At 43.6% G+C, this 17,060-nt stretch overlaps 1 protein-coding gene across 3 annotated transcripts in view; it reads right to left on the reverse strand.

Moving 5' to 3' along the window:
* The window catches only part of LOC110508678 (contactin-associated protein-like 2), a 69,586-nt gene that overhangs the window by 18,551 nt on the left and 33,975 nt on the right, over nucleotides 1-17,060 (reverse strand). For 2 of the 3 annotated variants that reach the window (XM_021589388.3, XM_090225579.1), the window contains 7 exons: nucleotides 16,729-16,835; nucleotides 16,354-16,473; nucleotides 15,859-15,974; nucleotides 15,434-15,518; nucleotides 12,545-12,701; nucleotides 12,223-12,350; nucleotides 11,956-12,126 (listed from right to left, as the gene is read on the reverse strand). In XM_021589388.3, the coding sequence (XP_021445063.1) occupies nucleotides 11,956-12,126; nucleotides 12,223-12,350; nucleotides 12,545-12,701; nucleotides 15,434-15,518; nucleotides 15,859-15,974; nucleotides 16,354-16,473; nucleotides 16,729-16,835 (884 nt within the window). Of the gene's footprint in view, nucleotides 1-11,955; nucleotides 12,127-12,222; nucleotides 12,351-12,544; nucleotides 12,702-15,433; nucleotides 15,519-15,853; nucleotides 15,975-16,353; nucleotides 16,474-16,728; nucleotides 16,836-17,060 lie in introns of all 3 variants that reach the window. The other variant, XM_090225580.1, reaches the window with a different exon arrangement.

The raw sequence follows: 17,060 nt of genomic DNA on the forward strand, positions 1-17,060 counted from the left end.
TAGACATGGTCTCCAATTGGGGTTCTCGTCTCAGTTCTGGAAGGCATTCTGCACCCTTATAGGGTCGTTGGCCAGCCTGCCAAACTAACAGTCAGTCGGAGCGAGCAAACCAAGACCTGGAGACCACCTTAAGGTGCCTGGTCTCAACCAACCCCACTACCTGGAGCTGTCAACTAGTCTGGGTGGAGTAGGCCCAGAAAACTCTTCCTAGTTCTGCCATGGGACTCCCCCCCTTCGAGTGCTCCATGGGGTATCAGCCTCCACTCTTCCGTGAACAAGAGCAGGAGGTCAGCGTACCCTCGGCCCAGATGTTTGTCCGCCGCTGTTGACATACCTGGAAGAGCCAGGGCGGCTATTCTCAAGACCAACTCCAGGTGTCGTCAATGAGCGGACCGTCGTCGGACCCCAGCTCCCCGCTACCGCATTGGGCAGAGGGTATGGCTGTCCACACAGCCCCCTGCCCCTTCGGATAGAGTCCCACAAACTGTCCCCTTGTTTCATTGGTCCTTTTCCCATCTCCAGAGTCATAAGTTCCACTGCTGTCCATCTTGTGTTACCCCGTACCCTCCATATTCACCCTACCTTCCATGTGTCTAAGATTAAGCCTGTGTCTCACTGTTCTTTGTCTTCTGTCCCCAGGCCCACCCCCCCTCCCCGTGTCATTGATGGACCTCCGGCCTACACGGTAAAACGTCTCCTGGGTGTTCGACCACGGGACAGAGATTTCCAGTACCTGGTTGACTGGAAGGGTTAAGGCCCGGAGGAGAGGTGCTGGTTTCCCGCTAGAGACAGCCCTCATCACCGACTTCCACAGCCGACGCCCTAGTCAACCAGGTATGCGCCCAGGTAGGATGCGTCCCTGTCTCTCTGTGCCAGTTCGTCTTGTATGTTTGCAAATCAACCAGCGGTTTTCCCGTTCTCCTGCTTTTAGCATTCTTCTTTTTCTAGTCCTCCCAGTCTTGGCCCTTGTCTGTTTCTGGACTTTGTACCCACCTGCCTGACCATTCTGCCTTCCTTGACCATGAGCCTGTCTGCCACTCAGTACCTCCTGGACTCTGATCTGGTTTTGACCTTTTTGCCTGTCCACGACCATTTTCTTGCCTACCCCTTTGGGTTAATACACATTGTAAGACTCCAACCACCTGCATCTGGGTCTCGGCTTGTGCCTTGATATTAGCGGCGTTATGGTGCATTCGTAACCAAGTGGGAATTTACCACGTGTAACCGATGTGAAATGGCGAGCTAGTTAGCGGTTTTGCGCGCTAATAGCGTTTCAATCGGTGACATCACTCGCTCTGAGGTTTTGAAGTAGTTGTTCCCCTTGCTCTGCAAGGGCCGCGGCTTTTGTGGCCCGATGGGTAACGATGCTTCGTGGGTGTCAGTTGTCTGTGTGTGCAGAGGGTCCCTGGTTCGAGCCCGTGTCGGGTGAGGGGACGGATGAAAGTTATACTGTTACACACGGATGGGAAAAATTCACTTGAACTGCCCTCCAACTCGTAATTACTAGTTAAATCAACCATGAATCCCCTTGTGACAGGGGGAATGGAAGCTTGTGTGCAACAGGGAGGGGCAATTGAATGCAAGATTAACTAAATGTTTTTTGTTACAACATTTCTAGCATGTCTATCTAAACACCAGAAAATTGCCAAAAAGAATAGAACCAGCTCACTTTTGCACTATGAATTGACATTAGATATTCATTTATCTTTTGAAATAAATATTTTAAAAGGAATACTGTAGTTTCACCATATTACAATGAGAATTCAGTTCACAATGAGGAACAGGAAATAAATGACTTCACATTAAATAATCTTCAGAAATAACTTTGTAAATGCAATAACTAGGGCTTTACAATGTTGGTGAATTTTTTTTTGTAAGGTTAGTGGGTTAAAATCTTCATAGAAGTCAGAAGGTGCACGGAGGGATGTCAAAAAGCCAAATTTTGGCACTTTAGCAAGTCTTTATTCATATTGAAAATCAGATTTATTGAATTATCTGTAACGGTTGTCGTAGGAGGAAGAAGGTGAAGAGGACCAAGGTGCAGCATGGTACGTGTTCATGATCAATTTAATAAAGAAACTGAACAAAAAAACAACAAAGCGGAACAAACGAAACAGTTCTGTCTGGTGCAGACACACAAAGACCACAAATCATAGTGGGAACACAGGCTACCTTAGTATGGTTCTCAATCAGAGACAACGATTGACAGCTGCCTCTGATTGGGAACCATACCAGGCCAAAAGCAGAAATACAAAACAGAACAAAAACATCAAATGCCCACCCCAACTCACACCCTGACCACACTAAAACAGAGACATAAAAAAGGAACTACGGTCAGGACGTGACATTATCCATGTGGTCTATATTAAAGGGCAATTCATTTAATATAAACAGGCTTTTAAAATTCAATATTGGTGCACAATTTCTACTTAACATATTGAAGAAATGCAAAAGGACTGCTTTTGTGGAACGACCCAGTACACGTTAAGTTTTGGATGTTGGTTGCAATGCTCTCGTCAGGTCCGTTTGTTTCTACATGACCAATAATGTATCATGTTTGTGGTCATTTATTTTTGTAGTCATTTAGTTAAGTGCCTATACAAAGTCTACACCCCTCTTGAATTTCTTCACATTTTATTATGTTACATAGTGGGATTAAAATGTATTTAATTGTCATTTTTTGTCAATGATCTACACAAAATACTCTGATGTCAAAGTGGAAGACCTTGATTAAATTCATGCTAGAAAGACTTTTGGCAGCAATTACAGCTGTGAGTCTTGGGTAAGTTGGGTAAGTTTCTAAGCTTTAGATACCTGTATTGTCCATTATTATTTTCAAAAAACTTCAAGCTCTGTCAAGGTGTTGAGGGTCATGGCTAGACAGCAATTTTCAAGTCCTGCCATAGATTTTAAAGCAGATTTAAGTCAAAACTGTAACTTGGCCACTCAGGAGCATTCTCTGTCTTCTTGGTAAGCAACTCCAGTGTAGATTTGGCGTTGTTTCCAAATCAAATCAAATCTATTTGTCACATACACATGGTTAGCAGGTGTTAATGCAAGTGTAGCGAAATGCTTGTGCTTCTAGTTCCAACCATGCAGTAATATCTAACAAGTAATATAACCTAACAATTTCACAAAACTACCTTATACACACAAGAGTAAAGGAATGAATACGAATATGTACATAAAAATATATAAATGATTGATGGTCGAACGGCATAGGCAAGATGCAGTAGATGGTATAGAGTACAGTATATACATATGAGATAAGTAATGTAGGTATGAAAACATTATATGAAGTGGCATTGTTTAAAGTGGCTAGCGATACATTTAATTACATCAAGATGGTAAGATGCAGTAGATGGTATAGCGTACAGTATATACATATGAGATGAGTAATGTAGGGTAAATAAACATTATATAATATAAAGTGGCTAGTGATAAATTGATTACATCAATTTTTCCATTATTAAAGTGGCTGGAGTTGAGTCAGTATGTTGGCAGCAGCCACTCAATGTTAGTGATGGCTGTTTATCAGTCTGATGGCCTTGAGATAGAAGCTGTTTTTCAGTCTCTCGGTCCACGCTTTGATGCACCTGTACTGGCCTCGCCTTCTGGATGATAGCGGGGTGAACAGGCAGTGGCTGGGGTGGTTGTTGTCCTTGATTATATGTTTTGGCCTTCCTGTGACATCGGGTGGTGTAGGTGTCCTGGAGGGCAGGTAGTTTGCACCCGGTGATGTGTTGTGCAGACCTCACTACCCTCTGGAGAGCCTTCCGGTTATGGGCGGAGCAGCTGCCGTACCAGGCGGTGATACAGCCCGACAGGATGCTCTCGATTGTGCATCTGTAAAAGTTTGTGAGTGTTTTTGGTGACAAGCTGAATTTCTTCAGCCTCCTGAGGTTGAAGAGGCGCTGCTGCGCCTTCTTCACCACGCTGTCTGTGTGGGTGAACCATTTCAGTTTGTCCGTGACGTGTACGCCAAGGAACTTAAAACTCTCCACCCTCTCCACTACTGTCCCGTCAATGTAGATTGGGGGCTGCTCCCTCTGCTGTTTCCGGAAGTCCACGATCATCTCCTTTGTTTTGTCGACATTGAGTGTGAGGTTATTTTCCTGACACCACACTCCGAGGGCCCTCACCTCCTCCCTGTAGGCCTTCTCGTTGTTGCTGGTAATCAAGCCTACCACTGTAGTGTCATCTGCAAACTTGATGATTGAGTTGGAGGCGTGCATGGCCACGCAGTCGTGGGTGAACAGGGAGTACAGGAGAGGGCTGAGAACGCACCCTTGTTGGGGACCCAGTGTTGAGGATCAGCGGGGTGGAGATGTTGTTACCTACCTTCACCACCTGGGGGCGGCCCGTCAGGAAGTCCAGGACCCAGTTGCACAAGGCGGGGTCGAGACCCAGGGTCTCGAGTTTAATGACGAGTTTGGAGGGTACTATGGTGTTAAATGCTGAGCTGTAATCGATGAACAGCATTCTTACATAGGTATTCCTCTTGTCCAGATGGGTTAGGGCAATGTGAAGTGTGATGGCGATTGCGTTGTCTGTGGACCTATTGGGGCGGTAAGCAAATTGGAGTGGGTTTAGGGTGTCAGGTAGGGTGGAGGTGATATGGTCCTTCACTAGTCTCTCAAAGCACTTCATGATGATGGAAGTGAGTGCTACAGGGCGGTAGTCATTTAGCTCAGTTACCTTAGCTTTCTTGGGAACTGGAACAATGGTGGCCCTCTTGAAGCATGTAGGGACAGCAGACTGGGATAAGGATTGATTGAATATGTCTGTAAACACACCAGCCAGCTGGTCTGCGCATGCTCTGTGGACGTGGCCAGGGATGCCGTCTGGGCCTGCAGCCTTGCGAGGGTTAACACGTTTAAATGTTTTACTCACGTTGGCTACAGTGAAGGAGAGCCAGTAGGTTTTGGTAGTGGGCTGTGTCAGTGGCACTGTACTGTCCTCAAAGTGAGCAAAAAAGTTGTTTAGTCTGTCTGGGAGCAAGGCATCGTGATCCGCGATGGGGCTGGTTTTTCTTTTGTAGTCCGTGATTGACTGTAGACCCTGCCACATACCTCTCGTGTCTGAGCCATTGCGACTCCACTTTGTCTCTGTACTGACGCTTAGCTTGTTTGATTGTCTTGCGGAGGGAATAGCTACACTGTTTGTATTCGGTCATGTTTCCAGTCACTTTGCCCTGATTTAAAGCAGTGGTTCGCGCTTTCAGTTTTGCGCGAATTCTGCCATCAATCCACGGTTTCTGGTTGGGGAATGTTTTAATAGACGCTGTGGGTACAACATCACCGATGCACTTGTTAATAAACTCGCACACCGAATCAGCGTATTCGTCAATTTTGTTGTTTGCCGCAATGCGGAACATATCCAAGTCCACGTGATCGAAGTAATCTTGAAGCGTGGAATCCGATTGATCAGACCAGCGTTGAACAGACCTCAGCACGGGAGCTTCCTGTTTTAGTTTCTGTCTATAGGCAGGGAGCAACAAAATGGAGTCGTGGTCAGCTTTTCCGAAGGGAGGGCGGGGGAGGTCCTTATATGCGTCGCGGAAGTTAGAATAACAGTGGTCTAGGGTTTTGCCAGCCCTGGTAGCACAATCGATATAATGATAGAATTTGGGGAGCCTTGTTTTCAGATTAGCCATGTTAAAATCGCCGGCTACAATAAATGCAGCCTCAGGATTCCAGTTTACATAGATTGGACATTGGCGAGTATTATGCTTGGGAGCGGTAAGCAATGTGCCTGTCTAAGGAGCCTGACCAGAACACCGCTCCGTCTGCAACCTTCTTTTACGGCGTCGTTGTTTTGGGTCACCGGCTGGGATCCGATCCATAGTCCTGGGTGGTAGGCCAAACAGAGGATCCGCTTTGGGAAAGTCGTATTCCTGGTCGTAATGTTGGTGAGTTGATGTTGCTCTTATATCCAATAGTTCCTCCCTACTGTATGTAATAAAACCTAAGATTACCTGGGGTAACAATGTAAAAAATCCTGCATAGTTTCCTAGGAACGCGAAGCGAGGCGGCCATCTCTGTTATTGTCCTGAACTTTTCTCTTACACGGAAGCCAAACCGACTGTGTGCGTGCGCCATCGTGCGCCATCGTGCATACATTTATTTTGTCCCCCTACACCAAACGCGATCACGACACGCAGGTTAAAATATCAAAACAAACTCTGAACCAATGACATTAATTTGGGGACAGGTCGAAAAGCATTAAACATTTATGACAATTTAGCTAGTTAGCTTGCACTTGCTAGCTAATTTGTCCTATTTAGCTAGCTTGCTGTTGCTGGGATATAAACATTAGGTTGTTCTTTTTTTTTACCTGGAATGCACAAGGTCCTCAACTCCGACAATTAATCCACACTTAAAACGGTCAACCGAATTGTTTCTAGTCATCTCTCCTCCTTCCAGGCTTTTTCATCTTTGAAATTATATTGTGATTGGCATTTAAACATTCATAGTATTACCACGACAACTGGCAACACAGTTCGTCTTTCAATCACCCACGTGGGTATAACCAATTAGGAGATGGCATGTGGGTACCTGCTTCTATAAACCAATGGGGAGATGGGAGAGAAAGGACTTGCAGCGCGATCTGCATCAGAAATAGAAAGGACTTCTATTTTAGCCCTTGGCAACGCAGACGCTCGTTGACACATGCAAGCAATGTGTGTGCAATAATTGAATAACATAGATTTCTAAATGTTTTTTGCAAAGCGAGTGATGTAGTCAGGGTATTAGTGTCTGGTGTAAAGCAGACTGAAGCAGGTTTTCCTCTAGGATTTTGCCTGTGCTTAGCTCCATCCCATTTATTTTCACTGTCATTTAGGTCATTATTGAGTCACTACAATGTGGTGGATCCATCCTCAGTTTTCTTCCATCACAGCCATTGAACTCTGTAGCTGTTTTAAAATCCCCAATGGCCTCATGGTGACATTACTAAGCAGTTTCCCTCCTGTCCTGCAGCTCAGTTCAGAAGGATGACTGCATCTTTGATGAGTCTGGGTGTTTTAATACATCATCCACAGCACAATTATTAACTTGACCATGGTTAAAGATATATTCAATGTCTCATTTGTTATTGTTACCCATCTACCAATCACTGCTCTTCTTTGAGGCTTTCAAAAAGCTCCCTGGTCTTTATTGAATCTGTGCTTGAAATGCAATACTTGAATCGGGGACCTTACAGATGTATGTATGGGAGACAGAGGAAAGGTGGTCAATCAAAAATCATGTCAACCCCTATTATTTGACACAGAGTGAGTAACTTATGTGATTTCTTAAGCCAAATTTGACTTCTGAACTAATTTAGGCTTGCCTAAACAAAGGGGGTGAATAGTTATGCGATGACTATATTTTATACTGAACAAAAATATAAACGCAACATGTAAAGTGTTGGTCCCATGTTTCATGAGCTGAAATAAAATATAAATTTTCCATAATAATAAAAAGCTTTTTCTCTTACATTTTGTGCACAAATTTGTTTAAAACCCTGTTAGTGAGCATTTATCCTTTGCCAAGATAATCCATCCACCTGACAGGTGTGGCATATCAAGAAGCTGATTATACAGCATGATCATTACACAGGTGCACCTTGTACTGGGGACAGTTTTGTCACACAACACAATGCCACACTGCATGGAACAGCATGGAACTGAGAAAAATTGCTTTTATTTACCTTGGTTTCACAGTTACATTATGCAGTTACTGCTAACATGACCCCAATTTTCTCTAAAACACAATGCAATAGAGGTAGGATACTTGTCCACATGATTAAACAAGCATTTAAGGTTACTAACCACCGGTCCTGGGATTCATCATTACGCACACCTGGCTCTCATCATTACGCGTACCTGTGAATCATTATCAGGGAGTGTTTTTTTATTTTGTGTGTCAGTGTAAATGTCCGGGAGCCGCACAGGCTCTCATGCCTCTGCCAGATCGCCAGGCTAGCCGGCTCGTCGGGCTTTCATGCCTCCGCCGGCTCGCCAGGCTCTCATGCATCAGCCGGTCTGTCAGGTTCCCGCGCCCCAGCCGGATCGACAGGTTCCCGCGCCCCAGGCGGCTCGACAGGTTCCCGTGCCCCAGCCGGCTTGACAGGTTCCCGCACCCCGGCCGGCTCGACAGGTTCCCGCGCTTCAGCAGGGGTGACTGGTCCGCTCTTGATCCCCGGGTTCGTCCCCTTTGTCGGCATCCTGCGGCTGGAGCTGCTGATTATCCCGCACACCTGTCACCATCATCAAGAGCACCAGCGCCTCATGACACTCACCTGGAATCCATCACCTCCTTGATTATCTTCCCTATATCTGTCACTCCCCTTGGTTCTTTCCTCAGGTGTTATTGACTCTGTTTCATGTTGGTGCGTTGTGTTTCGTGTTTATTGTTTTGTTTATTTATTAAAACACTCACTCCCTGTACTTGCTTCCCGACTCTCAGTGCACTTGTTACACATTAACTCATTTTTGACCAAATGAGCAGTTACTGCCTTTTTGCTTGGTACGGCAGCACAGATGTCTCAAGTTTCGAGGGAGTGTGCAATTTGCATGCTGACTGCAGAAATGTCCACCAGAGCTTTTTCCAGAGAATTGAATGCAGCGTGACACATATCCTTCACATAGAGGCAGTTGATTGTGGCCTGTGGAATGTTGTCCCACTTCTCTTAAATGGCTGTGCCAAGTTGCTAGATATTGTCGGGAACTGGAACACGCTGTCGCACACATAGATCCAGAGCATCCCAAACATGCTCAATGGGTGACATGTTTGAGTATGCAGGCAATGGAAGAACTGGGACATTTTCAGCTTCCAGGAATTGTGTACATATTATTGCGATATGGGGCCATGCACTATCATGCTGAAACACGACGTGATAGCAGCGGATGAATGGCACGACAATGGACCTTATGATCTCGTCACGGTATTTCTGTGCATTCAAATTGCCATCGATAAAATGAAATTGTGTTCGTTGTCCATAGCTTATGCCTGCCCACACCAAAAAAAAACTTGCCACCATGGGGCACTCTGTTTACAATGTTGACATCAGCAAACCGCTCGCCCACACGATGCCATACACGCTGTCTGCCATCTGCCTGGTACAGTTAAAACCAGGATTCATCTGTGAAGAGAACAGCGTACCTGTGGCCAACGAAGTTGAGCATTTGCCCACCGAAGTCAGTTACGACGCCTAACTGCAGTCAGGTCAAGACCTTGGTGAGGACGATGAGCATGCAGATGAGCTTCCCTGAGACGGTTTCTGACAGATTCTGCAAAAATTCTTCAGTTGTGCAAGCCCACATGGTCTGAGACGATCCCGCAGGTGAAGAAGCCAGATTTGGAGGTCTGGCGTGGGCTGGCGTGGTTACATGTGGTCTGTAGTTGTGAGGTTGGTTGGGACGTACTGCCAAATTGTCTAAAACGATGTTGGAGGTGGCATATGGTAAAGAAATTCATATTTAAATTATCTGGCAACGGCTCTGGTGGACATTCCTGCAGTCAGCATGCCAATTGCACGAACCCTAAAAACTTGAGACAAACTTGAGACATCTGTTGCATTGTTGTATTTTGTTGTGTGACAAAACTGCAAATTCTGGAGTGGCCTTTTATTGTCCACAGCACAAGGTGCACCTGTCTAATGACCATGCTGTTTAATCAGATTCTTGATATGCCACACCTATTAGGTGGATAGATTATCTTGGTAAATGAGAATGCGCACTAACAGGGATATAAACACATTTCTGCACAGAATCTGAGAGAAATAAGCTTTTTGTGCATATGGAACATTTCTGGGATCTTTTATTTCATCTCATGAAACACGGGACCAACACTTTACATGTTGCGTTTTATATTTTTGGTCAGTATAAAACGAAACATAATTCATGATGGTTTTTATTTTATTTGAGTTCGTTTTGGAGTCAAAGATAATAGTTTCAGCATAGTTTTAGTTTTTCAAACAGGTTTGTTCATTACAGTATTTGATTTCGGTTTACTATATTGGTTATTATTATTGGTTTTCATTTTTTGTTTCAGTTTTTGTTTACTATAATAACCTTGGTCTGCTTACATAACAGTATTGACTTTTCAATGAATGTGAAATAAGCTGTCATTCAATTTACACTTTGAAATGTCGGAGGCCTTGAAATATTGTTGCTGGTATCATGATGATTTGAAACATGAAAGACTAACAATATTGCATTTATAGCTCTGAAAAATGTAAAATTTTCTAGATGTGTTTTTGACAAGTACCTATCAGACCATGACACCTAGAAATGCGTAAGGCAGACAAATACTCCAGTAGTGAGATAGATCTCCTCTTCACAGCGGCACAGTTTGCTCATTTTCCCCTCTGTCAATCGTCATTTACTTCATTGAAACACTGCTGACAAGTGTCATCATACCCCCTGTTGGGTCCAATTCCACCGAGACAAACGTCACATACCGACAACCTGTCTGTAATCACTCAACATCCTTTCTGATTGTTTAATCCACATCAATCACAGAGATCCAGGTTACCATCGAGTAATGAGATTTCACAAGGATAGTAATTGAGCGCTTTCCACTAACCAGGGGTCTCACCCTGGAACACCTTTCATTGGGAGAATCATTCTTTGATTTGATTTCCCAACCGACTCAATAGATCTATATTGAAGGGAGCTGTCTGATTACATTTGTTCTCCATTCAGAGCATGTACTGAAGCTGTGGAGATGACATAGGGGAGCCCTGTCAATCATAGATCCACCTGTTCAGAGCAGATGCTCGGCCTGCAGGACTGGCAGAGAACCTCCTGAAGCTCAGAGAAGAATTTTGGAGGGGGGCCAAGTCTCATTAAAACAACTGCCATTGCCAAGCTCTAAAGATAAATTCTAATGCATAACGGTACTCTAGAGTTTTGAGTGAAAAAGTATTTAAAATACAACAGCTTACAAGGGGCTTAGTAAATCCATTTCTCTTGGCAGACTAATACTGTACCTTGTGAATATTAAAATGGGGGGAAACTATTAAATATGAAATGTTTTTTACAGAATATTTTCTGTCTGTGTCTCTAACGAAAGACACTGTTTCTTCAGAGCAACTGAATCACTGTAATAATACTGCTCAAATACTGTCAACTCATTGCACCAAAAAATGGCGTCAGTAAAGCTTGAAATCTGCCAGAGAAAAAGGGTCAGAAACAATAACAAATGGGGCCTGAGGCGATGGAAGCAGCTCAAAGATATTTCTGACCATTGATCTTTCCCAGCGGAAGGAAACTGCTCCCCACCAGCTCAAAAATCATGCTTAAATGTCACTGGAAACCAATTTGATCTAACAATACCATTTCCAAACAGGGATCCCACTGTGCTGGTGAACTTTAAGTTAATACTGACTTCCAGCCATTTCTAAAGTGCTAAAGTTTAATATCTGATGACAAAATGAAAGAAGTACGGCCTGCAATCGATGAGATCAATGGCAGCCTTTATGGAGAGCCCTAGAGTTGGTCTTCTAACATGTTCTCCGACTCTACAGTACACACACACTGGTGCCCCAAAATTCAATCTACCATCTTGTTACAGTCCCCAAGAGCTGACCCTGGAGGTTTATTAAGAACTGAATGTTGTTTTACAGTAGCTCTCATGGAACATGACACGTGACACTTGCTTAGTGGCTGGTGGTTTGTTTTTTAGTAGGAACAAGAGATTCTTGTTTTGTGGCTGCAAGATAGACATGATCCTTTTTGACTTAGAGGAAAGTCTTAGTGGAATGTCTAGGTCGATATCTACTGTGAATAAGCCTCACTAACACTGTCCAAACCACTGAATTTATACTGCATCTATACATTATATATTGTAATGGTAGTTTTTTTTGCAGATGTGGAGGTAGAGCTTTGATACTGAACTGCACACACATCCATAATACAGGTCTACAGGTAGTGTATATCGACCTGTTACTGAGTAGTAGTACACTCACCTTTTAGCTCCAGGCGGATGAAGTCAGCATTGCCAAGGTTCTCCAGAAAGACACCATAAGAGGAGGAAGTCTTGAAATAGAAAGAGATGTCAGCACTGGTCTCCCCTTGGAAGGTAGGGAAGTGCAGGTATGATGCAGGTGTGTTGAAGGATGCTGCGTTCCAGTAGTTACCTGGGAAACAGACAGGAAACAAGAATAACTCACATTGTGTTGCCTGTGTACATTACTGATTAGCATTCTAAGTTGTGGAAATGATAACAAACTCACCATCTCCTTGACAACGCAGTGGACCCACAGTCAGCTTAGCCTCAGAGCCAGCACGGTTAGTGTCACCAACTACCACCTGACTCACAGGCAGATGGTCTTTATACACCAGGAGACCAGCGTCCTCTCTCCTAAAAAAAATAGATCACAAAACTATATGAAATACAGAGTAGAATTTTCACTACAAAAGGCACAACAGTAAGATTGTAGCACAAAGAAAATGTTACAATGTATTACTTGATACATTTCAGGATAACTAGATCTAGCTTACGTTTCCATACGGTAGCATTTCATCTCTAGTGTTGTTCAGAGTGGAGTCACTCACCACCGCGTTTGGTCAGCGTCACAGTTGCAGTAGTACTTGGGGTCGGTGCAGTTCCTTTCGATTCCACAGGCACACTTCTGGATCCCTGGTCCTGAACCACCCCAGTAATAATGCCTCTCATTGGCCCTGCCAACCCACCATGTGAATGGGGACCCAGCTGCAAAATAACAGCATGAATCAGCACAGAATATACCAAAACAACAAAATACTCAATACATAAGCATGATGCTACATTATTTGTGTATATCTAAACAAATGACCATAGTCTAAGCTGTTTCATTTACTCTTCTACTGGCATACAAATAACACAATGCTACCTTTGTTGATGTCAATCTTTCATGGCAAATAGCATTGAAGTTGAGATGGGTCTATTGATGCATATTGTATGAATAGGTCAGACGCCATAAAACGTCTACGTCCAAGCCTACAGTATGTATAGATCCTTATGTACAGTACAAGCGTTACCAGATGATCCGTTTCCCTCACTCCGTTTGACACTTTACTTTTTATTGATTGAGAGAAGCTATGTGGTCTATTAATCAGCTATTCACCCTGTTTCACCCCCGCACCAACAGCAGCACAGACAGATAGTCTTATTCAGCACTCCAGGTAATAAAAAATGACTCGCTCTAGGGAACGGGAAAATAACTGGTGTGAGGAATCACATCAAGTGGAAATGTCTGTTCTATAGATGGACAAACAAGATCATTTATCAAGGCAAACACTCCCCAGGGCGTTTGTTCTTCTTCAACATCTCCAACATCCTTGTGTTGTGTCCTGACTCCTGCATCATCTCTAGAAACTTTTAAAAGCACTCTTGTGTTTTGCTGTTTACAATGTGAATTATGCATTTGGAAAATGTTCATATTTTTCAGAATAATCAGACAATGGTCATGTCTGCCATAACAATAAGCAGTGGAAAAACATTAAAAATAAAAAAAAACAATGTTTACAGTAATTTTCAAAAGACAAGAAAGTGTTATTTAATTACAGCCAAACCGTTAGGCACTTTCCATCTTGTCATTGTTACTTATCAGCAGCACCTGGCAAAAATTGCCCTCCAGTGAATGACAAATAATAATTGAATGAAAAATAATAATAGGTTTGTAGTACATTATCAAAGGGGACGGTGAAACATTTATGCAGTGTTTACATCAATGGGGAAATAATATTGGAAGGATAATGCGTCTGCGGTTTATAGCAGCTGGGGTGGTCTGTTCATCACACACGCCTTCCTAGATATCTCCCAAAATTGTTTCAGTAATAGCCAGGGGGACACATAGTGAGGTGGTGAGGCTCCAGGGAAAGAACAAAGGCTGTTACACTGGTTGTTTCCTGCGAGGTACCTATGTTCCACACGGGTCCCCACATGCATGGGAAAGAGTGGGATATGGAGAGAGCGAGAGGAGAGAGAGAGACACACACACACACAAAGGGGGTTGGATGGAGAGAGGAGGCTGGATAGAGAGAGAGTGGAGCGAGATTGGGGGGAGCAGTGTGGACTCCCTGGATATTTATTTTTATTTTACCTTTATTTAACTAGGCAAGTCAGTTAAGAACAAATTCTTATTTTCAATGAGGGCCTAGGAACAGTGGGCAGAACGACAGATTTGTACCTTGTCAGCTTGGGGGTTTGAACTTGCAACCTTCCGGTTACTAGTCCAACCACTAGGCTACCCTGCTGCCCCAAAATAATAAATAATTCAGGTTATTTATGGTGATGAGAGGGAGACAGGCTGAGGGCCTGGAGGCCAAGCGTCCCCCCGTTGAGTGAGAGGGGAGAGGCACACCAGCAAGGGGATAATGTCAGGTAGAGTAGGCTTCTATTCCTCAATACTGGTTGAATGGGCACCACTGGGGCCAACACAATAAGACTACTAAATGAGGGAGAAATAGTACGGCCAAGCAGTCTTCTGACCAGGAATGTGTGACTCCTCATCTCTTTCAGCTCACTGATGCTGCCAACCAACACACTCCCTTTCACCATGCTAAACAGCTGTCGAGCGGCGAGGTGTACAGAGCTCACCAGAACACGAATGATGTGTGGATTTTATCTGTCAACATCTCCAGTCAGTCCGACCATTGTCTCAGATCCTAACACATCCAAAGGATTTGATGAAAACTTGTTATGCTGGTCATACAGTTCACGGTATCACAATTCCAGTGGGTCAGAAGTTTACATACACTAAGTTGATTGTGCCTTTAAACAGCTTGATGATGATGATGTCATGCTTCTGATAACCTCAGGCTCAGAACTCTATAGACCCTCAGGGGGAACGGCTGTCACTTGATAGCACCAGATGAGATGAAACCAAGGTAAAAAAAACAGCAAACAAAACAACACTAGATTGTTGGAAGACACTGAAGAGCCTTTGGGTTTCTGTGGCTGTCATGGAATTTCAGTTGTAATATTTCCTGTAGTTGGCTTGAGGGAATGAAACAGTTCCAGTTGCCACAGATAGTATTCCTCTTTTCCATGAGATGGGAAGAGAGCCACTGCAATAAGCGCTTGGCTCTCTTCTGTGAGTAATGACAAGGGATGACAACTACTGTGACGCTATCTAATGTACGCCTGCTTGCCTTCTCATCTTGTGAAACACTTGCCAAATAAAATAGATAAGAATATTCTAGATTTGTCGCCCAAATGCTAATAACCATCTGCTATACAATCTGACAACACTTAAATGAACATTCATCAAAAACAAACACTGGGAAGGGAAAAGAGAAGACGGCATATTCTTGGCATATTATTTCTGCAAATGCATAAATTAGTGTGTCTTTGTTGGAAATAATAGTATTTCCCTTTAGAAACAGATCCTTTTCTCAGATATACATATGAGCACACAAAAACACATACAAACACCAAAAAACACACAAAGTCCTCTTTACCTGGGTTATTGAGCAGTCGAGACATTCGACAGGCGTAGGCTACATGCTGTTCACAGTACTCTGCACTGCTCGTGATGGCTGTCACCTGTCACAGGGAGAGAAAACAGGGCTTGAGCAAAGCAGAATGCATAACATTTAGTAATTGAGGATCGTAGCAGAGCTGAGTGAAAATACACTGAGAGAACATCTTTAATAAACAATGTAGCTAGCTAGTGCCTTCGACATTAACATTTAAAATACACATAGGGCTGGTTTCTCGACACAAAAAAATAACCATGGAGTTTCTCCATTGAGCATGGTTCTCAGTCCAAAACTAGACTTCGTGTCTGTTAAACCTGCCCATAAAATCCATGTTTCTTTTCCATTGAGCTGGTTCCATCCTGAATGGGTGATGATGTTATAGGGTCATAAGGTAGTAAGGTCACCTGCTCTGTGGACATGTTGTAGTTGAGCTGCAGCAAAGCCTTCCTCTCCAAGTCTGAGCCACTCACAGAGGTCTGGGGAGACAGGTTGTTTCTCACTGTAGTCCACACCTTGTCCTCTGCAACATAGTCAACAACACCATCAAAAACCAGTCAGCGTGACCAATATTTACATGAGAGGAACAAAATGTAGGTCAGCTATCCCAGTGGTCAAAACTGGTTGCCATGACGTTACTACAACCAGAAGAAGAACAATACTTTATTGATCCATTTTCCTTGCAGTCCACAGAAAATTGAAGTCCTCTGGTTGCTGGCCCGCCTCTCTAAGGTCTAGGCTGCCACCCCAAATTACAACCAAACACCAGATTTCGTTGTATTCTGGTTATAATGATATAATTTCAACCAGATTTGCCTGCTCGGATGGGACAAAATCATTTGATGCCATAATGGTTAAGTGGATTTTCTGTTTGGTAGGCTTGGGAGGTACTGTACTCTTACCAGTCATGTTGCAGTTGACTTTGAAGGGGCCTACGGGACCACTCCCATCAGGGTCGATCCAGTACGTGCCAGATGTTTTACCAAGATGTTTGTATTCCTCACAGGACTGTTCATACACGGCTGGAGAAGAGGAATACACACGCGAGAGAGGAAACCACATGTATTATGGAGTTTACATTCCAGCAGAATTACTTATTCATCATTATAAATCCAGGAGTTTCCCCATGTGGTTTTAATGTCAGTGAGGTGAATGTGCAAAAATGTAACTGATGTTTCAGATGGGTCCCTGAGGGTATAAATAATGAGAGATCATAGATGAAAATGTCCATATACTGTATGAAGATGTCTTGATAGGCTGAGGAGGAGGATACTTACAGGTATGGCATGTAGCCCCAGTGTAGCCTGTCCCATTGCAGGAGCACCTGAAACTGTCCCAGGTCTGAGTGCAGCGGCCTCCATGTTCACAGTGGTTAGGTACACATCTGAGGGGGGGGGGTAGATCACATGATGAAGTAGCAGAAGTGACCGATAATTGAACTACTTTGACATTTGTGAAACTACAGATGTAGGATCATAATTTGATCAGCAACAGGAAATGTGAATTCTTATGTGCATTATAATTAATGAACAATTTTGTAGGGGTTGATACATTTTTCGTAAGGGAAAATTAAGTATGAAATATCAAAAAATAAATGACAAACATCAGA

Source organism: Oncorhynchus mykiss, chromosome 28 (genome assembly GCF_057628025.1).
Source record: "Oncorhynchus mykiss isolate SJ-2025 chromosome 28, ASM5762802v1, whole genome shotgun sequence".
Classification (NCBI taxonomy): Eukaryota; Metazoa; Chordata; class Actinopteri; order Salmoniformes; family Salmonidae; genus Oncorhynchus; species Oncorhynchus mykiss.